Source organism: Watersipora subatra, chromosome 3 (genome assembly GCF_963576615.1).
Source record: "Watersipora subatra chromosome 3, tzWatSuba1.1, whole genome shotgun sequence".
Taxonomy (NCBI): Eukaryota; Metazoa; Bryozoa; class Gymnolaemata; order Cheilostomatida; family Watersiporidae; genus Watersipora; species Watersipora subatra.
In genome coordinates this window covers 26077872-26103400 of record NC_088710.1, presented here as the reverse complement: position 1 = coordinate 26103400, position 25529 = coordinate 26077872, and the positions used below count along the sequence as shown (strand labels likewise).

The 25529-nt window shown below is 31.1% G+C and overlaps 2 protein-coding genes across 2 annotated transcripts in view; one reads left to right on the top strand and one right to left on the bottom strand.

Moving 5' to 3' along the window:
- Positions 1-207: 207 nt before the first annotated feature.
- On the top strand, positions 208-894 carry LOC137390476 (uncharacterized). Its single transcript, XM_068076803.1, has one exon. The coding sequence runs from the start codon at positions 208-210 to the stop codon at positions 892-894; it is 687 nt and encodes a 228-aa protein (XP_067932904.1).
- Positions 895-6701: 5807 nt separating this feature from the next.
- LOC137390475 (uncharacterized) overlaps positions 6702-25529 on the bottom strand; it is a 35054-nt gene continuing 16226 nt past the window's right edge. The window contains exons 4-6 of the mRNA XM_068076802.1: positions 15611-15820; positions 7965-8192; positions 6702-6756 (exon numbers count right to left, since the gene is read on the bottom strand). Of these exons, the coding sequence (XP_067932903.1) occupies positions 6702-6756; positions 7965-8192; positions 15611-15820 (493 nt within the window). The remainder of the gene's footprint in view (positions 6757-7964; positions 8193-15610; positions 15821-25529) is intronic.

The window sequence follows — 25529 nt, the reverse complement described above, 5'->3', positions numbered from 1 at the left end:
ATATATATATATATATATGTATATATATGTATATATATATACATATATATATATATATATATATATATATATATATATATATATATATATATATATATATATAGCAACATCAACCACGAAGCCGAGGTACGTCACACAGCCTTTACTGAATACAAGAAACGCTTTCGGCTGGTCCTACAGAGTCAGCTCAATGCCAAGAACCAAGTCATGGCAATAAATACCTACGCACTGCCAGTAATAAGATATCCAACAGGCATAATAAAGTGGACTGCAGAGGCACCCAAGGAAACAAATATAGCAACTCGTAAACTGCTGAACATGCATGGAGCACTCTACCCAAAATGTGGTACTGCTAGATTGTATCGTGATAGGAAATATGGCGGCAAGGGACTCAAAAGTGTACATCAGACAGTTAAGGAGGAAGAACAAAGCATCAAAGTCTATGCAGCTTCCATAGCCACTTCAGATAAGTTGCTATCTGAATTTCAATCGGCTACTCTGACAATGGAGCTTCCCAGTGATGATGAGGAAACTGACTGGCACATGAAGCCTTTTCGTGGTGCCTATCACCGACAAATATCTAAGGTTGGCGATCTTTACCAGACATGTATGTGGCTGACCAAAGGAAACCTAACGACCAATACAGAGTCGCTAATCATGGCAGCCCAGGAGCAAGTGCTCCCAACAAGGCAACTCCAACCAAAAATCTGTCACACTAGAGATGACCTTAGATGCAGACTGTGCAAAGATGCACCTGAGACCATCCAACACATCATCAATGGATGCAAGCAGCTAGGAAAAAGCGCATACACTGAGTGGCATAACCATGTCGCAGGTGTTGTGTACAGAAGTCTATGTGATGAGTATGGCCTTAATAAACCACAACACTGGTAGTAAGCTCCTGGTAAGGTCAATGAAAATGATCGCGCAGAGATTCTCTGGGACTTTTACATCCGAACTGACAAGCATGTCCTAGCAAACCAACCAGATATAGTGGTGGTAGACAATGAGAGCAAGAGGGCTACTATATATATATATATATATATATATATATATATATATATATATATATATATATATATATATATATATATATATATATATATATATATATATATATATATATAGCAGTACCCAATGACTACAATATAGCCAGCAAAGAAAAATAAAAGTGGAGAAATATCTCCCTCTTGGAGAAGAGATTGAAAAATGCTGGAATGTAAGAACAATCGTATTCCCAGCAGTCATTGGGCACTGGGCGCATTAATACCGACGCAAAAAATGTGGTGTGCCCAAATACCGACAGCAATCAACTTAGGTGAATTGTACAAAAAAGTGCGCTATTGGGAACGGCTAAGATTTTGGGGTGAATGTTCAAACTCCTAGGTCTCTGGTAGGAGATCCGAGTTAGAGCAGAAATTACCACCCATACAGGTTAACCGGGGCAAGGAAACAATTTTTTATTATTTTTATGTATATATACATGTATATATATACTAGTTGTGCTACTCGGCTGATCTACCCTGTGTTAAGATGAGGGTCTGATGTGCTTTTCGAAAAGATCAGACCTTCAGAGGGGAGCTTCCCAAAGGGCAATCCACCTCTGAGAGGTACTCTTTTATAGTTTGTCAGAAGAATGGTCACATACATGATAGGAGTGTCTATTAAGGTGCAGACCATCTGGCCGAGGTAGTGAAAAGGATAATAACAGTGTTTTGGTTCCTAGCCCTTGATCACCAGCTTAATTCATCTTAGTTTCGGGTATGGGAACTTTGGGTACTCCGGTAATTAATTTTAGGCATTGGAAAAGTCAAACAGATGGACAAATTGAAAATTGAATCAGCTACTATACAAGAGCCTATCAAGTAAAATGATTAGTCCAAAGGCCTGCGGAATCAGTGTAAGTGTAAAACTGAAAGTTCAAATGTATGAAATGGGTTCAGCTCAAAAACTTCAGAAGTGCTAGATAATCACTTAGTATATAGATTACTACTAGCCTATATCATCGTTTAAAATCAGTGTGAAGTTAACCTTTCAAAAAGCATAACTTCTGCTCAAAGTTTTCGGAACTATGACTAAAATACAAACTATAATAAATTTTCATATTAACGCACTTATACAATATAGAAGGCCCTGACAAAAATGGTGATGTTTTTAATTTTAAGCAGACTTAGTAATTGAAGTTAGTTGGTTAACAGTTAAAAGTTAGCAGCTCGGTTGGTTTCGTAAAAACTATTCGAAATGCAATTTTGCTTCTGATTAGAAGCTTTTTCTTCTGTGTGACGTGTTGAGTAACTGTAGTTAACTCAGTAAACTGACAGCTTAAGGATGGCTTAGATTTAAATGTAAAAAAAATAGAATGTCTTGAATTGCCTATCTTTAAATATTAACTTATTGAAAATTATGCAATAATTGCAAGAACTTTAATATTTGCCGATCATGTCCTTCTATAATTTTTGCAGTAATCAAAGATAGCGTGCACAATAAAAGTTCAATCAACTATTTCCAACTTGTAAAATAATTTGTGCATTTGCCAAAGTCACTCGGTTTCCTTTAGTTATGTTTGGTAAATTACAAGTTCGATACAATGCATATATTATATGACAACTACATGTAAGTTTTCCAACAGCTTTGTGTTTTGTTTCAATTAACACTAATATTTACATGAGGCGGTATGGAGAGTTCCAGTGATTAGCAATTTTGCAAACACATCGATAAAAGTATTATTAACAACAGTTTACTTGTCCTATTGATATTCACACAAAATGTAGGAGTCTCAGAGTTACTAGCGCAAATAAGCTACCAATACTGTGCAAGGTGTTATAATCATCACGTTGAATTAAATACGGGTTACCAAAATTTCAATTGGAGCTATCATAGTTTGAGCTATCATAGTCTTTTTTAAACCAGCAGAGGGTAACATTATTGTTTTCATCAGATTTGCTGAAAAGTACAAATTTGCTCTAATCACAACAGTGATACACAGCTATACGGTAAGGAACGGTAAGAACCATTATTTAACCTATCACTTCATTATCATTAATTTTTCTATTTAAAAGATCACATAAATGAGCTACAAATGTCTACCAAAAAGTTATAATCAAAAGAGGATTTTTATTTTTTGCTTTACTTGTTCACTGTGCTTGAGCTCTAAAGAAAGCTGAATTATATTATCATGTGAACAATAAAACAAAAGTAATGTCTGAGAATTATATTAATGCTAGTACACTGGCAGTCTGTTGTACCTTAAGAAATTTTTACATGTAATTAGTATACCTAAAATCATTCTTAAATGTGGAGAAAAGGTTGAGTGATGCAGAATGTATTATGATTAGTTGGAATCTAAATATTCAGATTTTCCACTTGTATTGGGCGAATCATCTTTCTAAAACTTTAAGTGTGGCAATGGAAATAGCTCTCATTATATTAAAGCTAAATATTACCCATGCTAAAATATTTTGTGCAATAAATACCCTTAAAGAATTCCTCACAATAATTTGCCTATTTATTTAGAAATAATGAAAGACTAACTGCATCAAATGACAATATTGATTAACTTTACAAATAAAAGTAAACCAAAGCATACAATAGATCGTTTGCAGTTTCTCTAATAGTCTGAACAAAACATAATCTTTATCTTAAGCTATGAAAATATCGAATGTAACAAAAATAATAATATATTCCATTTGATATTTCAGAAAGTCTCAACATTGCTTTTTAAAAAAACCAAAGTTTGTCGGAGATGGAACATGTGAGTAATATATTTATACTTTGGTTGTTTATCACAGTGCTTAAAATTGTTACAGAAGTTGTCTGACTTTTGTCACACCATAAAATTATCGATAAATTTAAATAAATATAATTAGAACAAAAGTGTTAAGGTTTTGACAAAAAGGCCTGTTTTAACCGTGAAAACATTCTATTTGTTTAATAACAACCAAATAAGCTTTGTTATTCTACATATTTTTGCATTGCCAACTCACTCAACTTATATAAATGAAAAAAAATTTCACAAACTTACGTTGCAAATTTATCAAAACTAACAATGACAAGTAGGCAAACGTTGCAGTTTTGACCTGAGGATCAAGGAGTTATATATGCCAGCTGTAGAAATTGCTTAATCAAACTTATGGTATTTAAGGATCATGATAATTTATATGCCAAATATATGTAAAATATATCTACTCCAACCTATGGATTATAAAGCTACCTATTATTATGCCAGCTGTAGAAATTTATTTACTCCAACGTATGGATTATAAAGACTCAGCATCTGAAAATGACAATGTTGCATCTGACAGTTATGTGGTAAGATTATTCAGGTGAAATGACCACTAAGTGTGAAAGGGTCAATAGAGATAATTTAGACTTGAAATAGAAATGGTTTTGGGTCAGTATGCTTTCCATATGTGCTACAGGCACGCTTAACCTCTATATAAAACCACTATAAACTCAAAACATTAGGAAGAATGTTTTTACAAAATATTGAACGCTTAGGTATACAGTAGACGCTTCTACGAGATAAATCATCATTTCTAGGAAAGTTTATGTTGTAAGGATTTTGCATTATACTAACAGTAAAATACATGTAAACTGCCTTTTCCATTCAAATATCTTTCAAAACTTTCTCTTTTGGTCGTATAGAAACAATAAACTAGACTTTAGTCTTTATTTGGTAAGCTGTTCAACACCTGCAGTATTATTGGTTTGCATCGGAATCTTTTCTGATCAACTTCACTGGTTTTATAGACCATGATTGAGGTAATTTTACAATAAGTCGATAGAGAGCACACATCTTCGACGTACATTTACAAAGATTTGCCTATTGCTTTTGAACAGAAAAGTCTATTCTGGAAAGTAAAACTGATCACATAGATTTTATGCATTTACAAGATAGCAAAACAATATTTTTACTATAAAAGTTTGACAAGTTAGTTCAGATTTAAGTTATGTGAAGGCTAAAATACACATTCTTAGTTGGTATTATTGTTGTGTGGGCAAAACACGAGATTTTTTAATAAATTAGCTGATGAAAAGAAAGGGTTTTCATGATATATTATTTTAAGCAATCGAATCTGGATGACCCAAAATTTGTTTAAGTAGAACATTGAAGCAATTTCCCATGATTCCAAGCAATAATCTAATTTACCGTTAATTAGAGTATTGCATAAGAGCTAAAGATGCATTTCTGGTAAAATCAATGAGGCCTGGTAAACTATTCCGGAGCTTTATCGTAGTTGTCCTCTCAATTGTTTTATGTGTGTTGACACTTTTGTGTCCTACCTATTGTAACGCCTAAATATTTTATACTATCTCTTATTAGTATGATTGACTGGTGTTGCTCAAATAACAAAACAAGTCCTTGCATAGAAAAGTTGTATCAAGTTAACACATAAAATAGTTAACACGGAACCTTTTAATTTTCATATCAAATGAAAGGCGTTTTGTGCAACCTAAAAGATTTAGACAAAAAATAAAATTGTTGTATAGTTTTTCAAACTTTTTCAAACATCTGTTACTTTTAAGTTTTATATCATGAACAAAGTGATTCATGCATTTGAGATAAATTAAGAGAAAAACAAAGCAAGTGTAAAGGTGTTTAAGAAATAAATGTAACTGTGAATTAGTTAGCAAGTATTAGCCAAATAATGTCTGGTTTGCTTCAATAACAATGAAAAATGATTTGGTATAAAGTTACATGTTTTTAATTTTTTTTGTGTTGGCACTGTAAGGCTAAAAAGTCATATAGACTGGTATTGTAAGCCATAGCATATGTGATTATTTAATGCAAACACCACTAGTAGAAATCATCAAAATTATAAATACATATTAAAGTGCTGTACATTTTAAAACTAGTAACAAACAATGTGTTAACCTTAGTAACTATAGTTACCTAGAGTAAATTCAGCGTATTTTGTGGTTAAGATTTTAGTTCCTTTTACTGCCATTGCTTTCAATCAATATGATTTATTTGTATACATGTGTCAAAGAGTAGCCTAAGTATTACATAGCAAGGTTTTTTATATTAACATATGTGACACCCATACTATTTGAGAAATTTTTTTTTATATCAATAATGTAATAATTTATAAAATATTCTGAATTAAAAAGCTATATTAGTTTTGACCTGCAAAGTTTAAAAAATGTAATGAGTCAGTAAACTGCTAATGAAGATTTTCAAAAATGAATAATCAGAAAAGTTACAAAGATTATCTTTTTATGTATTGCGAGCAAGAATTTGTTTTACTGTTAGAAATTTCAATCAAAAGACTTCAATTTTATAACAATTCAAAACATAAGTATTATAGTGCTAAATTGTTTTTAAATATTACGGTATCAGCAATCATTTTTGCTTAACAAATATTTAGAACAGCTGTCCAGGATTTTCTGACAGTCAGTTTTTTTTGTGTTTTTAAATAGGCTTCCTAATTGTTAATTAATTTTCAATAAGTGTTATGATACCTATTTTTGGCATCTCTAATATTCGCTGAGTCCTCAAAGCATCAGTACCAGCCATATCACCATATCAGCCGCACTAGCTAAACCGGCCGGCTTCAGCCAAACTCGGCTGGCATGTGTTGCCTTTATCATTTATAAGGAAGACTCCATTTTAGAGGAAGACAGAGTATGTAGTAGAGTCAGTCATATATGTAAGATCTAATAGATTTACAACTATTAAATGTTAACCCAACTATTTGGAGTCAATTCATTTCAAAGAAATGATTAATAAACTTGTTCAAGTGCGCTGTTGAATACCTGTAGAAGAAGTCAAGCAGTGTTGTCTTTAGATATAAACAAGTGCCAGAACCTTCTCTCTATAATTTAGTGAGTCATAATAAACATCTTCGGCATGCAAACCTTGTGATTTTGTATAAAAATATTGAGCTTGATACCCGTTTTTATTTGGTCGACGATTTTTACATTTATTGTAAGGTTTTTTCAACAAAACAATACTTAAGCATAAATAGTTTTGATGGCTCACATTTGTCGTGTCTGATGTGTAAAGAGATTTAAAAGAACCGAAAACTTGAAAACATTCAGCAGTTCAGGAATTAAATTTAAAAGGAAATGTTTGTAACAATGTTTATGTATTTCAAATTTATAAAGGGGTGAAAGCCTTTGCAAAGTAAAATCGTTTTGTTACTTCAAACTAATTTTGAAACACACCTTGATTCAGATACCCAGCAGGGCACAAAAAGTCAAACTTTCCAATAATAGAAAACATAATTACAATATATACGTTCAATTATACATGAAATTGAACTTCACACAACTTGACACCAAACTTTTACAAACTATCTCAGCATTCTTCAAAGTATGGTGACAAGTTGAAATGTCTAATGGAATTTCAGTTATTGTGTTCAAAGTGAAAAAGTTATTTGCAACATTAAATGCAGTTTTAGTTGACTTTATTCTTCATACGAACAAGTATATGATATTTAATTTTTACTTTACACTACCGGTTAAACTTTGATAACAAATAGCAATGTTACCTTCAGAAACAACACATGAAACCGTTTGGACTTCTCTTAAGAAATAAATTATTTTACTGAATTAAACCTTAAACTTATCTGGTTAAAAACCAGTTCAAAAAATTGTGTAACGCTCAATTTAAAAAATACTTGCATATTGAAAGTTAAAGTTATGTAAAATAAAATGACTAACTATGTTTCAATTACACAAAAACCACCAATTGCTGTTTAATTCCTGTCAGAGCAACGAGCCTTAAAATCAAAGAGTTAAAATTTAATGGCTTATTCTAGTTACTACCAATAAGAAACACTAATAAAACATTGCAAATACCTTCATAACAAACCAGTAAATAATTGTTGTGAATCTGAACTGTGCGAAGTGTAATGTATTTCATATAAATGTGTGTTAAATCTTTGAACTTAAATAGAAATCATCACATTGATACAAAGAAACAGCTACCATGACCCCGGAGTGTAGCTGTTATTTCTCACCTGTCAGGGAGTTCATTGATCTCGTTGCTGGACAAATCAAGTTCTTCTAATGAAGTCAGTTTGGTCACCACCTCAGGAACAGTTTCAAGACCATGATATATGTCGCCAAATGAAAACATGTCATCCACGTCGTCTACTTCGTCCACACCGTCCATGTCCTCCAAGCCGTCCGAAGGGCTGGAATAGCCAGTGATCCTCAGAATCTTTAGTTTTTGAAGGTGTATAAAACTAAAATAAGATAGTGTGAGTTAGTTTAATTGAAAAATCTGATTCAACTGATCATTCATGCCAATCAGAAACCAGCAACATGAGTTTAATTAAGGACTTAGAATAGCATAATGCCTAGTTAATCATGTTCAATCAAATTTCAGGGTAGCTAGCCGTCCAACTAACTACAAAAAATTACTGCTTAATTTTTACAACTTCTTATGCTTCAACTTTTAATCAATCAAGTGTAATATAATGAAAGAGAGACTTTATTATTTTGCACTATTGGAAGGCCACTATAAGTCAAGTTTTAAAAATTACAGCGCAACTCTTTAATTCCACACCACCACTATTTGATATTGCTGATCGTGGTGATCTATTTGATCACCACGATTGCTTTGGCCTTATTTGACATTTATGAACTCATAATAACAAGTGATCGGTGTTTACAAAACAGAAATAACATTGACTCAATTGCATCAATAACAATAACAATAATCATTACGTGTTGCTTTTATAGTTGTGGCCATGGTTTCTGTGATAGTGTACTCCAAAAAATTGATCACACAACCATCAAAACTACAGTAATTTGCAGTCGCTAAAGTTTAAACACGATCGATTGTTTTGGGATTCGACCATAATGTGCTTTACAATCTGACCAAAACACTGAAAAATTTTGGTGAGCGAAAAGAATCATTTTAGGAACACCATAAGACGTAATAACAGCCATTGTTATAGAACATCGAAGTCCATTTTCACACTCCAAAGCTTTATGTTTCTCTCTTCAAACTTTGAAAGTGACACCATCAAATTAATGAATAACTGATTCCAGCTAATAGTGGGACCTTTCATAGCTGGGTCTGGTACTTCGACGTATATGATAAATTGCTTGGCAAAAAAGCAAAGCCCAACGACATAAAGTTCACTCTGCTCAAAAGATGGGATAAAATAAAGGGTACAATAACATCGTTTGCCGGTGAAAAGATTAAACTTATCTTCCCAAAAGTATGATAACTTAGTCAAAAATTACAGTGCCAGCCTCCATTTGAACAAAATAATGATGTAGCTAACTAGCATATAGTATCTTGTTTGTAGTTTTTTGCTATACAATGCTCTAAAGGCTGACATACATGGAACATTTTTTGCAGTTCGCCAGAATATAAAACGAGTACGCCATATAAAACTTCAGTCACTATAAACAACGAGTCAACATCTAAATCTCAAAGTTTGTGTGTCTGTCTGTATGACATTCGGTATATCTGTCTATAGCTGATAAAAGCTTGGAATTAAAACCACACATCAAACATAATTTGAACTCACAAAGATTGCAACCACAGGTTTATATTCAGTGGTCTAACTATGAGTCTACAAAGGTTTTTACAATTCATAGCTTTTACTGTATACTCCTTTTTCCTGATTTCACACACTAAATGACGTATTAATTGAAACTCTATTAACTCTATGAAACAGGATGCTTTGTTGTCCCCGATAAACCAGGGTAATTTTTTCGAACCTATATTTTGATTTTTCTATTTAAAAGATCATATAAATGAGCTACAAATGTCTACCAAAAAGTTATAATCAAAAGAGGTTTTTTATGTTTTGCTTTACTTGTTCACTGCGTTTGAGCTCTAAAGAAAACTGAATTATATTATCATGTGAACAATAAAACAAAAGTAATGTCTGAGAATTATATTAATGCTAGCACACTGACATTTTGTTGTACCTTAAGAGATTTTTACATGTAATTAGTATTCCTAAAATCATTCTTAGATGTGGAGAAGTGGTTGAGTGGTGCAGATTGCATCATGATTAGTTGGAATCTAAATATTCAGAATTTCCCACTGTGTGGGGCGAATCATCTTCCTAAAGCTTTAAGTGTGGCAATGGAAATAGCTCTCATTATATTAAAGCTAAATATTACCCATGCTAAAATATTTTGTACAATAAATACCCTTAAAGAACTCCTCACAATAATTTGCCTATTTATTTGGAAATAATGAAAGACTAACTGCATCAAATGACAATATTGATTAACTTTGCAAATAAAAGTAAACCAAAGCATACAATAGATCGTTTGCAGTTTCTCTAATAGTCTGAACAAAACATAATCTTTATCTTAAGCTATGAAAATATCGAATGTAACAAAAATAATAATATATTCCATTTGATAATTCAGAAGGTCTCAATAATGCTTTATAAAAAACCAAAGTTTGTCGGAGATAAAACATGTGAGTGATATATTTATACTTTGGTTGTTTATCACAGTGCTTAATATTTTTACAGAAGTTGTCTGATTTTTGTCACACCGTAAAATTATCGATAAATTTAGATAAATATAATTAGAACAAAAGTGTTAAGGTTTTGACAAAAAGGCCTGTTTTAACCGTGAAAACATTCTATTTGTTTAATAACAACCAAACAAGCTTTGCTATTCCACATATTTTTGCATTGCCAACTCACTCAACTTATATAAATGAAAAAAATTTTCACAAACTTACGTTGCAAATTTATCAAAACTAACAATGACAAGTAGGCAAACGTTTCAGTTTTGACCTGAGGATCAAGGAATTATATATGCCAGCTGTAGAAATTGCTTAATCAAACTTATGGTATTTAAGGATCATGATAATTTATATGCCAGCTGTAGAAATTTATTTACTCCAACCTATGGATTATAAATACTCAGCATCTGGAAGTGACAGTGTTGCATCTGACAGTTATGTGGTAAGATTATTCAGGTGAAATGACCACTAAGTGTGAAAGGGTCAATAGAGATAAATAAGACTTGACACAGAAATGCATTTGGGTCAATATGCATTCCATAGGTGTTACAGGCACGCTTAACCTCTATATAAAACCACTATAAACTCAAAACTTTAGGGAAAATGTTTTACAAAATATTAAACGTTTGGTATACAGTAGGCGCTCCTACGAGATAAATCATCCTTTCCAGGATAGTTTATATTGTAAGGATTTTGCTTTATAAGAACCGTAAAATACATAAAAACTGTCTGTTCCATTCAAAGATCTTTCCAACCTTTCCCTGCTGGCGTAAAGAAACATTAAACTAGACTTTAGTTATTATTTAGTAAGCAGTATTATTGGATTGCATTGGAACCTTTACTGATCTACTTCACTGGTTTTATAGACCATGATCATGGTAATTTTACAATAGGTTGATTGGGCGCACAGATCTTCGATGTACATTCACAAAGATTTTCCAATTGCTTTGAAACAGCAAAGTCTATTCTGGAAAGTAAAATTGATAACAAACATTTTATGCATCTACAAGAAAGCAAGCAAAACAAAATTTTTTAATATAGGAGTTTGAAAAATTAACTGAAATTTCAATTTTGGGAGGGCTAAAAAACACATTCTTAGTTGATAATACTGTTGTGTGGGGAAAACACGAGCTTTTTTCAATAAAAGAGCTAATGAAAAATAAGGGTTTTCATAATATATTATTCTGAGCAATCGAATCTGGATGACCCAAATTTTGTTTAAGTAGCTCATTGAAGCAATTTCCCATGATTCCAAGCAATAATCTAATTTACTGTTAATTAGAGTATTGCATAAGAGCTAAAGATGCATTTCTGGTAAAATCAATGAGGCCTGGTAAACTAGGCCGAAGCTTTGTCGTAGTTGTTTTCTCAATTGATCCATGTGTCTTAACCACTTTAGTGTACTATCTATTGTAATGCCTAAATATTTTATACTATTTGTCATTTTTATTATTTTTTCAGTCATGAAATGATTTTTTATAAATCTAAATTTATTTTGTGAAATTTTAATAACTAAGGATTCAGTCTCATCAACATTCAATGTTAGTTTTTTTTTGCCGCTCAAATTTTTTGTCGCATCCAATTTTCTATTCATTATAGCGATATATATTTATAAAAGTTTATATCGGTATAAAATAAGTTAGCATCATTGGAACCAAAATAGTTTTAAAGTTATCAATACTCTTTAGAAGATTAATTATACATAACAAACGTATGTTGGTCTAAGGATGGATCCTTGTGGTACTCCACAATTTATTAATAGAGGTTGGTTGCATTTGTTGGTTACTAAGATGATCAGAAACTTTTGAAAAAACTAGCAAAGTAGAAATACGTCTATAGTTATTACATAACAGCTAATTGCCTCTGTTTTAAATATTGCTAAAACTTTAGCACAACTCATTTTATGTGGGTAAACACTTTGTTTTATGCTCATGTTGAATACGCATGCCCAATGTTTTGATAGATCATGTGAACAAGCTATCACCAACTTTGTGGGAATTGCATTTATGCCTTTTTCTTTGCGTTCATATAGATCCACAATAACTCTCTGAACAATACACCCATGAACTTCTACAGAATTAACATATGATAATGTATTTATCCTTCAAACTTTATGCTTCATATTTGTATTAGAAAGAACTTACTCAAGTATGGGTCCTATTTCTGTAAAATAAGTGTTAAATAATTATGTAGTTATTTGTTAGTCAATGGTTTATTCCTCAGAGTTGGAGTCTAAAAACTTAGCAATTTGTCAGATTTTGCCTTGCTTTCATCCACAAGCAATATTTATTAAATTCCAAAGCTATCTGGAGCCATTAGTTTTTAATATTTCATGACAATACTAATCAGCTTTTGTGCTTTTGATATGGGATTGAACTTTATTTTTAGCTTTTATGTAGTTTTTTTTTTAAATTAAGATTAAATGAGTGAGCTCTGTTCTTGTCCAACGAGACGTCTTACTTTTCTATTTCCAAAAGAAACTTTTGATTTATGCAAAAGGTTTTTCAGCTTTTGGGCTTACAACAAGTTGTTTCCCTTGTAGAAGTAATTTGTTCCAAAATATTGGGTTCTCATTCACAAAAAAGCCTTGTGTTTCATTTACTATGCTGAGGTGAATGACTGTTGTTGCTCGAATTAGAAAAAAGTCCTTCCATGGAAAAGTTATCTTAAGTTAACACATAAAATAGTTAACATAGTAACTTTTAATTTTTATATTAAAGGAAAAGCATTTTGTGCAATTCAAATGGGTTAGACCAAAAATAAAATCACTGTATAGACTTTCAAACATGTTTAAACTACGGTTACTTTTAAATTTCATATCATGAACAAAGTGAATCATGCATTTGAGATAAATTAAGGAAAAAAATAAAGCAAGTGTAAAGGTGTTTAAAAATAAATGTAACTGTGAATTAGTTAGCAAGTATTAGCCAAATAATGTCTGGCTTGCTTCAATAACAATGAAAAATGATTTGGTATAAGGTTAAATGTTTTTAATTTGTTTTGTGTTGGCACTGTAAGGCAAAAAGGTCATATAGATTGGTATTGTAAGCCATACCATATGTAATTATTTAATGCAAACACCACTAGTAGAAATCATCAAAATTCTATATACATATTAAAGTGCTGTACATTTTAAAACTAGTAACAAACAATGTGTTAACCTTAGTAACTATAGTTACCTAAAGTAAATTCAGCGTATTTTGTGGTTAAGACTTGTGTTCCTTTTACTGCCATTGCTTTCAATCAATATAATTTAATTGTATACATGTGTCAAAGAGTAGCCTAAATATTACATAGCAAGGTTTTTTATATTAACATATGTGACACCCATACTATTTGAGAAATTTTTTTATATCAATAATGTCATGATTTATAAAATATTCTGAACTAAAAAGCTATATTAGTTTTGACCTGCAAAGTTTAAAAAATGTAATGAGTCAGTAAACTGCTAATGAAGATTTTCTAGAAATGAATAAACAGAAAAGTTATAAAGATTATACTTTTATGTATTGAGAGCAAGAATTTGTTTTACTGTTAGCAATTTCGATCAAAAGACTTCAATTTTATATACAATTCAAAACATAAGTATTATAGTGCCAAATTGTTAAATATTAAGATATCAACAATCATTTTTGCTTAACAATTATTTAGCACAGCTGTCCAGGATTTTTGTACCGTCAGTTTTTGTAGTGCTTTTAAATAGGCCTCCTATTTGTTAATTAATATACAGTAAATGTTATGATACCTATTTTAGGCGTCTCTAATATTTGCTGAGTGGCAGAAACATCAGTACCAGTCATATCACCATATCAGCCGCACTAGCTATACCGGCCGGCTTCAGCCAATCTCGGCTGGCATTTGCCGCCTCCATCATTTATAAGGAAGTCTCTTTTTTAGAGGAAGACAGAGTATGTAGTAGAGTCAGTCATATATGTAAGATCTAATAGGTATACAACTATTACATTTTAACTCCACTATTTGGAAACAATTCGCTTCAAAAAAGATCAATGAACATTTTGAAGTGCGCAGTTTAATACATGTAATAGAACTCTATCAGCGTTGCCTTAAATATAGACATAAACAAGTGCCGGAAGCCTTTCACTATTATATAGTGAGTCGTGATAAACATTTTCAGCAAAACAATAATTAAGCATAAATAGTTTTGATGGCTAACATTTGTCGTGTCTGATGTGTAAAGGGATTTAAAAGAACCGAAAACTTTAATGCTTTCAGCAGTTCAGGAATTAAATTTAAAAGGAAACGTTTGTAACATTGTTTATGTATTTCAAATTTATAAAGGGCTGAAAGCCTTTGCAAAGTAAAATCGTTTTGTTAAGTCAAGTTAATTTTGAAACACACATCGATTCAGATACCAAGCAGGGCATAAAAACTCAATATCTCCAATAATAAAAAACATAATTACAATATATAAGTTCAATTATACACGAAATTGAAATTCACACAACTTGACACCAGACCTCTACAAACTATCACACCACTCTAAACAATATAGTGACAAGTTGAAGTGTGTAAGGAAATGTCATTAATTATGTTTCAGGCTATAAATTTAATTGCAAAATTAAATCCAGTTTTAGTAGATTTACTCTTCATAAACAAGGATATGATATTTTATTCTTACTTTACACTACCAACTAGAATTTGATAAAAAATAGCAATGTTACTTTCAGATACAACACATGAAACCATTTGGACTTCTCTTAAGAAATAAATTATTTTACTAAGTTAAGCCCTAAACTTATCTGGTTAAAAACCAGTTTAAAAAAATTTGTAAAGTTGAATTTTCGAAAATAGTTACATATTGAAATGTATAGTTATGAAAAATAAAATGACTAACTATATTTCAATTAGACAAAAACAACCAAATGATGTTTAAATTGTGTCAAAGCAATGAGCCTTAAATTAGCAGAGATAAAATTTAATGGCTTATTCTAGTTACCACCAATAAGGAACACTGATAAAACATTGCAAATACCTTCATAACAAAATATTAAATAATTGTTGTGAATCTGAACTGGGTGAAGTGTAATGTATATCATATAAATATCTCTTAGGCGTTTAAACATGAATAAAAATCATCACATTGATACAGGGAAACAGCTACCATGGCACCGGAGAGCAGCTGTTATTTCTCACCTGTCAGGGAGTTCATCGATCCCATTGCTGGACAAATCAAGTTCTTCTAATGAAGTCAGTTTGGTAACCACCTCAGGGACAATTTTAAGACCATAATATCTGTAGTTATATGGAAACATGTCGTACATGTCATCCATGTCGTCCATGTAGTCTGAAGGGCTGGAAGGGCCAGTGATCCTCAGAACCTTTAGCCTTTGAAGTGGTGTAAAACTAAAATAAGATAATATAAGTGAATTTAATTGACACAAATCTGATTCTACCGATCACTCATGCCAACACAAAACCAGAAACAAGAGTTTAATTAGGGACTTAGAATTGAATAATACTTAGTTAACCATGTTCTATCAAATTTCAGGGTAGCTAGCCGTCCAACTAACTACAAAAAATAGTGCTATACCATAATTTTTACACTTTCCTACGCTTTAGCTTAGAAAGAATTAAGTGTAAAAGAATGAAAGAGAAATTTTGTTATTTTGAACTATTGGAAGGCTACTATAAGTCAAGTTTAAAAAATTACGCCGCAACTCTCTAATTCAATACCACCTCTATTTGATCATCACTTTGGCTTGATTTGATATTTATGAACTCATAATAACAAGTGATCAGTGTTCATAAAATATTATTAATATTGACTCAATTACATCAATAACAATAGCAATAATCATTTTGTTGATGCTTTTATAGTTGTGGCCATGGTTTCTGTGATAGTGTACTCCAAAAAAATTGATCACCCAACCAACAAAACTACACTAATTTGCAATTGCTAAAGTTTAAACACAATCTATAGTTTTCAGATTCAACCATGATGTGCTTTACAATCTGACCTTTACACTGAAAAGGTTTGATGAATGAAGCGAATCATTTTTAGGAACAACATAAGACATAATAGCAGCCATGGTTATGGAACATCAAGGTCCATTTTCTCATTTCAAAGCTTTTTGTTTTTCTCTCTACACTTTGAAAGCAACACCATCAAATTAATGAATAACTGATTCTGGTCAATTGTAGTTCCTTGTATAACTGGGTCTGGTACTTCGATTTATATGATAAACCGCTTAGCAAAAGGGCAAAACCCAACGACATGAATGTCCCTCTGCTCAAAAAATGGGGCAAAATTTATGTTACATAACATCGCTTTGCCGATGAAAAGATTAAACTTATCTTCCCAAAAGTATGATAACTTGGTCAAAAATTACAGCGCCAGCCTCCATTTGAACAAAATAATGATGTAGCTAACTAGCATACAGTATCTTGTTTGTAGTTTTTTGCTATACAATGCTCTAAAGGCTGACATACATGAAACATTTTTTCAGTTCGCCAGAATATAAAACGAGTACGCCATATAAAACTTCAGTCACTATAAACAACGAGTCAACATCTAAATCTCAAAGTTTGTGTATCTGTCTGTATGACATTCGGTATGTCTGTCTATAGCTGATAAAAGCTTGGAATTAAAACCAGACATCAAACATAATTTGAACTCACAAAGATTGCAACCACAGGTTTATATTCAGTGGTCTAACTATGAGTCTACAAAGGTTTTTACAATTCATAGCTTTTACTGTATACTCCTTTTTCCCGATTTCACACACTAAATGACAAATTAATTGAAGCTCTATTAACTCTATAAAACACAATGCATTTTTGTCCCCGCTAAACCAGGGTAATTTTTTCGAACTTATATTTTGGCAGTTTATCTTCTGTTCAGCGTCATTCACTATGGTACAAACTAGTTCACAAACAGATAAGTGATAAAATTTTGTTTACCTTTTTTAAAATTTACATGATAACTTCGTGCAAGTATGTTTTAGTAAGCTAAATTCATATGAGATAGATCAAGGGTCTATGTTCACATCTTTCTTGAAAGTAAGAGCTCTGCACGTCGTACATTGTAACGTAAGATTTTCTTGCAGACCATAACCAGAAAATGCACTAAATCTATTGTAGGTAACTAAAGTTACTAAGATTAACATATTGTTTTGCAACGGCTTTTAATGATGGTCATTACTACCAGGCAGTGAATACATTAGATAATTACTACGGGTTTCTATACCACTCCACAGGTCTATACAATATTTTTGCCTTATGATGCCAACACTGAAACAAACTAAAATTATATATTCAAATACTAAATAATTTTTCATTGTAATTGTTTTGAAACAGGCTATATTTAGCCATTACTTGCTAACAATTTTACTTTTACATTTGAAAACCTATTTCTCCTAACTTATTTAAAAAAACACTTAATTTACGTAATGAAATTTCAAAGTTACAGTTGTTTGGAGAAGTTTGAAATTCTTTACAGTTGTTTTCATTTGTCTCTTAATTCATTTGAACTGTACAAAAAAGACTGCTCCAAGAATGGGAAGTTTAAGAGTTAGAATGGTTAATTTTGTAGGTTTTAAGTAAAATCAAATTTTCTGTCAAAACACTTGTTCATTATTCGGGCAACGCCAAGCATTCATCTAGTGTATGATATAATAAATTATATTATAGATAATATATATCATATGGTGATATATAATATGTATATATATATACATATATATATATATATATATATATAATACATATATCTGTTACATTTATGTACATTTGTAAATTATTTGTACATACAAAATAACTATATATCTTTTATCTATATATGTAAATATTAGTCTTTTTCTTTATTATTAAACCCTCTGTTTAGTTGCAGCAATTAATACTTAGGCATAAAAATCTATACAAATTGAACTGAAAAAATGGACAAATAGTCAGTTCATTGGTTAAGACACTCACGCTTAAAGTTCTTTAGGCAATACTCACTGTTGGAAGTAATGATTGTTAAGGTGGCCCAAAATATGGGTATTGTCTTAGAAATGATTTTAGAGTAAGTCTAGCTTTCCGGGCAAGTTACTCAAATTAATTATTTAAATATTCTACCAACCAACTATTTTAAAACCAAGCAATTATTTATTATATATATTAATATAAAGCGTAAAATAATTTATCTAAAAAAATTTAATGTTTGCCAAAATGACTTGTTAACAAGAAATTTCAGAAAAATATGTTTATCTTCAAACATTCTAACTTTTAATTATTCGTACATCAAAAAAGCATCATAAAGGTTTTTCAGAACTTTTGGTCAACTTTTGCATTTTACAAAAAAATTCTAAAAATATTTATGTTGCTTTTTTGTTGTACAAAGTATTAAAATTGAGCATCTTTGAAGAGAAAGTTATTTTTCTGAAGCTCCCTGTTGAAAATTTATTTTAGCCAGCTTAAAAATTTTGAATGCAGCAGAATAAGGCATGGTGAACCTTTTGATATCAATTAACTGTAATGTGAACTTTGTCGCAAGTCAAACTGTATGTAAATTTTCAATAAATGGAAACTTCATAACATTCACCCCTACATACAATTTTACACCAACTATGGGATAAATGAGTAGATTGCTTTTTACATACGATGCCTGAAATTTATCAACCTGCTAGAAATGTATAAAAACATGTATAACTTTCTTTCATATAGTTTGGTTCTTTAATAATGCTATAAAATGCTTTAGGCTTCTTTTAGTAATTTGAAAGCCACAAAAAGTAATGTATGATGAGTTTAGTGAAAGTGGTTAAATATAGAAAAAAAGGACAAATGATGTAAAGATAGGAACAAATGCATTCTGATTAGTTTTTACTTTATCAGATTTGTTCTTGTTTTTTCTCAGTTTATTTTTTTAATCTTTTCATCAAATTCTTTAAAATACTGTAATGATAATTTTTCTAAAAGTATGAATTGTTTGCTCTTCAGAAAATCAAATAAGTTATTCTATTTATTCTACTTTACAAGAATTTTTAGTGTAGTTTCACTATAAAAAGTTCTATTGGACTGAGGAAATCAATAAAGTATGATACCGTGTTGTGCACACAACTAGGTGGAAACAGTAGCTAATAAAGTTTGATCGCGATGTAAAAAGGATTTAAAAGTTATATATAAGATGAATGAAAGCTTTCATATTAAGTTTCAATTCTCACTGTACAAATACTGGTTGACTGAGGTATGATCACAGTAAATTTTAACAGTATTCCACTTCAAATAAAAATATTCAAAAATTTCAGTCATATATGATTTCTTCATATCTTTCTATTTCTTGTTCTTTACTTTTCATGTCGAATGTTCTTTTAATGCGGAGTGTAGGAAATTTGTTTGGTAATAAATAGCATAATATATATTTATACAATAAATTGATAATTACATATTCAACAACAGCTTCAGAATGGACTTATGTTATGGTGATATTCAAATCATTTTATTAAATCTGAACCTTCATTTAATAATGAAAGAACTGTGTAACTAACATAAAAGTTGTTGTCAATGCTTATGGACCATTGTGAATATAACTGTGTGGTACTTTTCACCTGATGATCATTGGAAACTAAATTATTTTAGTAAACTTTCCATTATATATTTTTTGTGTTGTTCATTGTTAGATAAAATCTTGAAACAGTCATATTTACAAGAAAAAACAATAAAACTTATTTGACAAAATGTATCGATAAAATTCATATTTTTCTCTCTTACTCCAAAGGGTTGTGCATTTGTGGCTACTTGACACAACCAACCAGACTATGTTTTAAAGATCAGATTCTGTTTTTAAAAGAATAATACCCTGCCACTTGTGACCATACTTCAAGTTGTTTTCTATAATATTAGCTAAAGTAAGTCTATGACTATAATTAACACAAATTTTAAGTTAAGACAACTAAAACAATTCATAAACTAGTGTAGTTAAAAACTGACTTTTAAGCATGCAATTTTGTTAGATAAATTGCTTAGTAATCAACACAATGTGCTCATCGGTAAGTATTGAATGAATTGCATACATTGGAAGTGCTCAGAACTCCGAGCTATTATATTTGAATGCAATGCGAACTTTTATTATTATATAACCTGGCATTATCACTATGAAGTGAAATATCAAAATACATTATATGAATGGTTTGAATGTAGCTAAAATGCAACAGTCGGATGTGGTAAGGTTTCGACATGGTAAGCATAGCAAACAATGAAGTCCATTTCATATGTTTTGAATACCTGTCTGGGAGTTGTGTGATTTGGTGTTGAAACAAATTTAGTACTTCCAGTGAAGCAAGTTTGGTCACTACCTCAGGAACATGTTGAAGGGGCATATATTTTTCTTCAGAGCATGATAACCCCAACACCTTTAGCTTTTTTAGCTTTTCAAACCTGAAATATGATGATATAAACAATAAGAATATATTGAAAAGTACTTCTATTAATTATATATTCACTCTACTATACTGACTTGATTTCTGGTATATGTGTCGGTTACAGAAACCATGGTTAAGTCGCAAATCACGAAGTTGAGTTATCCAACTTTGAAGTTGCACCATCTGAATTTATAATATTGGAAACAAATTTTGTAACATGGGCATCTGAACCAATCAAAGAGTGACCTTTCCGAATCTGAAGACAGTTTAGCCAATATAAGTCTTTAACCCTCAGAAATACCTTCTTGAAACCGGTGCTAAGCTAAACAAGAAGTACTGAAAAATGGCGTTCGATAAATATAATCGTTTTCTTTTGCTGATTTTAAAAATAAATCTGACATTTTGGACACTTACAACGAGTACTTTGGTATTCCAACTAATTTCAAAAGCAGTGAAAGTAAAGGGAATTACAATGCTATTGTTCTAACGATTCTTGAAAGATTATTACAATATTTCATGATTCAGATTTCAATGATTCGAATTTATAGGATTATTATCAGATTTAATTATAAGAATAATTATTCGAATTTCCAAGATTGAAGTATATAGTGACCGATAGTGTGCAATATGTTATTGTTGTTATTTTTTAAAGCTTTTGTTGATGATTTAGCTGTGCCTGATATTGTGGTACTGCCAAGCCAGTTTAAATATCTGTAAATTAAGTAACACATTTTCTTATAAATATACAGCTATTTCTATGACAACCAGCTAAAATCTATTTAGATTTTTAAATTCAGCATAATGTTTTGAAAATAAAAACAGAAATCAAGATGAATATCACAATCTTTTGATATTTTTCTGCCATGACGTTTTTCAATGTAAACAAAATTGTGCATTGGTTTTCGTTTCTCAAACTTTAACACCAGTTTTCTCAGAACTAGGTTTTCGCACTAATTGTCAACGCGCATTCAGTTTTTAACCATAAAAATCTGTTGTAATTAAGCTAAAGGCAAAACTTTCTTTGCAAAATCACTGTGAGAATTTTCTCATTTTTCTAAAGTAGATATAACTCCAAACTTTACAACCCCAACTTAACCATGGTTTCTGTGATCATGACCCATGTTTTCTCCTAAAACACCTCAGAGCAATTGGCTGCTGCACACAATGAAGACATGACTGATAGATTTGTCATCAGATCTGCTTCATACAATGTATCCATTTTAACTCAATTATATTCACTACATTCAAAACATTAAAAAAAAGACCTTGATTGTTTGCTGCTAGAATTAAAATACTTAATTCTAGTCATCTATTCATCTATATATTCTATTATAAACCAATATTTCATATATATATGTATATATATGTATATATATGTATATATATGTATATATATATATATATATATATATATATATATATATATATATATATATATATATATATATATATATATATATATATATATATATATATCATATCACAGTCTGACCAATTGAAATTAGTGAAATTGGTGTTAGATGTTAAGATGAAAACAAACTATTTCTGCTTTTTATTCTGCAATAAAGAGTATGAAAAGCTTTAAATCCATTTGTCTGTTATAGAAAATGTAAAAGCAACCCCTCTTTAGAGCAGTTATCAATAGTGAGACTACTATTTATTTATGGAGTGTTCTACAAACTGCATCATATTCCTACGTTCATTCAGTGAGAGTACATGAGGCTGGTGGGTTCTTAGACTATTAAAATGCTAAATGTTGTTCGAAAAATTTTGGAAGTGCTCATCAGAGGTTTTAATGTGAATTAAAAACCTTCAGATTCTATTTTAGGCATACCATTTCATACATTAACAATATTTTTGCTGCCATTTATTTGAAAAACATGAATCACAATCAAACAATATTCTCCAATTTTTAAATGTGAGGTTAACTGTTCCATAAACTCATCATACATTTACATATCAGAGTTAAAAAATTACATTAGAACTAAACTGATCAAGACTTTGGATGTATTTCCAGTTTAAAACTTTATTTAAGCAACTTACAAACCACTAGATCTTTTGGAAAATAACTAGTAAAAACTTTTAATATGTTAATTACTATTTACTTAACAACTCTAATGCAACATTAATATATTGGAACAAAAAAGACTCTAGAGAAAAGTTATTTTAGGTAATCTAATAAGGTCATCAAATAAGGCAATCCTTTACAAAGGTCAAATACACTGATGCTTTTGACTGTCTAACCAACTAGGTAGAATGTCATCACGAATTTTTGACTTTTGTAGTTATATTTATATGAACTAGAAATTTTTCTGTCATACAGCCCTTGACTAAAGTGATATTGGAAAAAAATGGTACTGATGGTTGAGAAATGCAATATTAGCAATCAAATGGCACTGCAGTGCAATAGGAGAATGGCAATGGTAGCTGCAATAGTAGCTGTAATGTACTGTGTGTTATTATGTACAACAGACTATATGTTGTGCATAATAATGTTGCATAATAACAATAAAATAATGTTTATATCTCTCCCTGCAATAGGAGAAATGCAATATTGCAAATAAAAGGGCAAACTGCTGTGTAATATACACAGTTTGAATGTTGGTTGTGTTGAATGTAGATTGGCTTTTACAGCGACCTGTAACCAAAGTGAAGAAATGGGTCATGATCACAGAAAGCATGGTTAGACCAGTAAAGCAAATAATATATTATAACCAAGTTACCATACAAACTCTACAGATTTATATGCACAATTATGACACACTACTAGCTGTGCTTATTGTACTTGTGCTAATGCAGGTGAAAGTTTTATGCACTGAAGGTGCCCAGTTAAAGCTGGAAGAAACACTTTTGCTTTAGTTATGACCAGATTTAGGACTCAATGTCCACAGTTACAGCAATCAATAATTACATAGCTTTACACACCAAATACTCAAAGCTAGGGTTAAGACTGTTGCTGATACTCGAATATTGCAATTTTTTTTGCACTTTTTAAACTTTGAAAATTAAATTCTTATCTTTGATGCAATCAGCATCTTTTTATTTTTTGATAGTCAGAATTGTGAGCCTTTGATCGGTTGTAAAATTTTTGCACCTGGGCTGGTCGCGAGTTTTATAACTGTTACGGAAAACCTAATAAAAGTGCAAGGGTTACTATGGAAGTTAAATGAATGTTTGAGGTGTCATTGTAATGTTACAGTGTCCGTCATGGAGGTCTGTCACTGATATTTGCTCATTCAGTGTTGCTGGAACTTTTTACGGCCAATGACTTTTTTATCTTCTAGATATACACAATTTTTATTCTTTAATGCATCACATCTTTTAAGAGTTTGGCTTCATCCTTAGATTCGAAGAAAGTCACTACCTTCATATGATATATAATCTCTCCGAAGGTTGTTGGTAGAGTTCAAAATTGTTGAGCAAAGTTGACTCAGCGTGTTATGTATACTCTTTTTCAACAATGTCAGTGATTGAGTCTAACAACACGAAGTGAGTCATATTAGGCAGGTTTGCTGGCGTCGTGTCTCTATTTCCAAGAGGTGGAAATATATCATTCATCGTGAGGGTGTCATTAAAGATGCGGTTGCGCCAAATTTGAGTTGATTTTAAATGAAAATATATTTTGTCCATCAATTGATATGTTGTTTGTTGTGTTAGCCGATCTCATTTTCAATATATTTGAAGATTTAAATCGAAAAAGAATTGATCGCGGTAAAAACGCTCAGGCCAAAAAGCATGCCCAGACTTGCCCAAAATGATGTAACGCGTGATATAACCTTTATCTATCCCTCGTATCCACATCGACTTTTGCAATAAAAGTCTAGTCTTACCTGGCTCTATTGGCATATATTTTATATTGTATTTGCTCATGTTTGCTAAAATAAATATTTAAATTCAGCTACAGATACATTATTATCAAAGTCTCAAACGCCACAAAAAAGATAAATTTAAGAATTGGTCGCATTAACTTATTCTAGATGCTGTGTAAACCTCTTAGTACCAACTAACAATGCTACCGGTCTACGGTAGTTATGTCAACCAAGCTAAGTAGAATAAAGGCTTTCTATCGGCACAGTTCCGTCACTACCCACACTAATCATATACAGCCCAAAAATCCCCGCCTATATGATGCCCATCGCCTATCTTTGAGGGGCGCGTATATCATCGCCCACACCTAAAACTAGTATCTTACTAAGTAAAATAAGCAAGGTGCATCTCTGAAAAGAATATGTGGTGAAACCAACTGCGTCCCCAAAATCATGTATATTGTATAGTTAACGTTATTAAGTCACTATTGGTATCAATTTACAGAAAAAAAATCACTGGTCACATTTTATTAGTTGATTCAAGTACTAAATGAATGGTCGAGCAACGCAAGAGTACCTATCAATACAGCTCTGATTACACTTCATAAATCAATCTATCAGACAAGATTTCAGCACAGGTATCAACGAGGCTACATTGTATTCAATGTTCTGCAAATCATGTATTGCATTATTTTCAAATGTATTATTTTATTATATAATTTTCACAAGCAAAAAGCTTTTCATCTCATAAAGCTTTTATTTAAAATGTCTATCCAAGCCGTGGCCACTCACATAGTTTCAGCTCATACAATAGAAGAAAATCATCAACTGCAAAAAACTCAAACAAAACATCATGGTTTATGCAGCGCAAATTCAAGTCTCTCTTTTCCATTCATGGCAGCTTCTTTG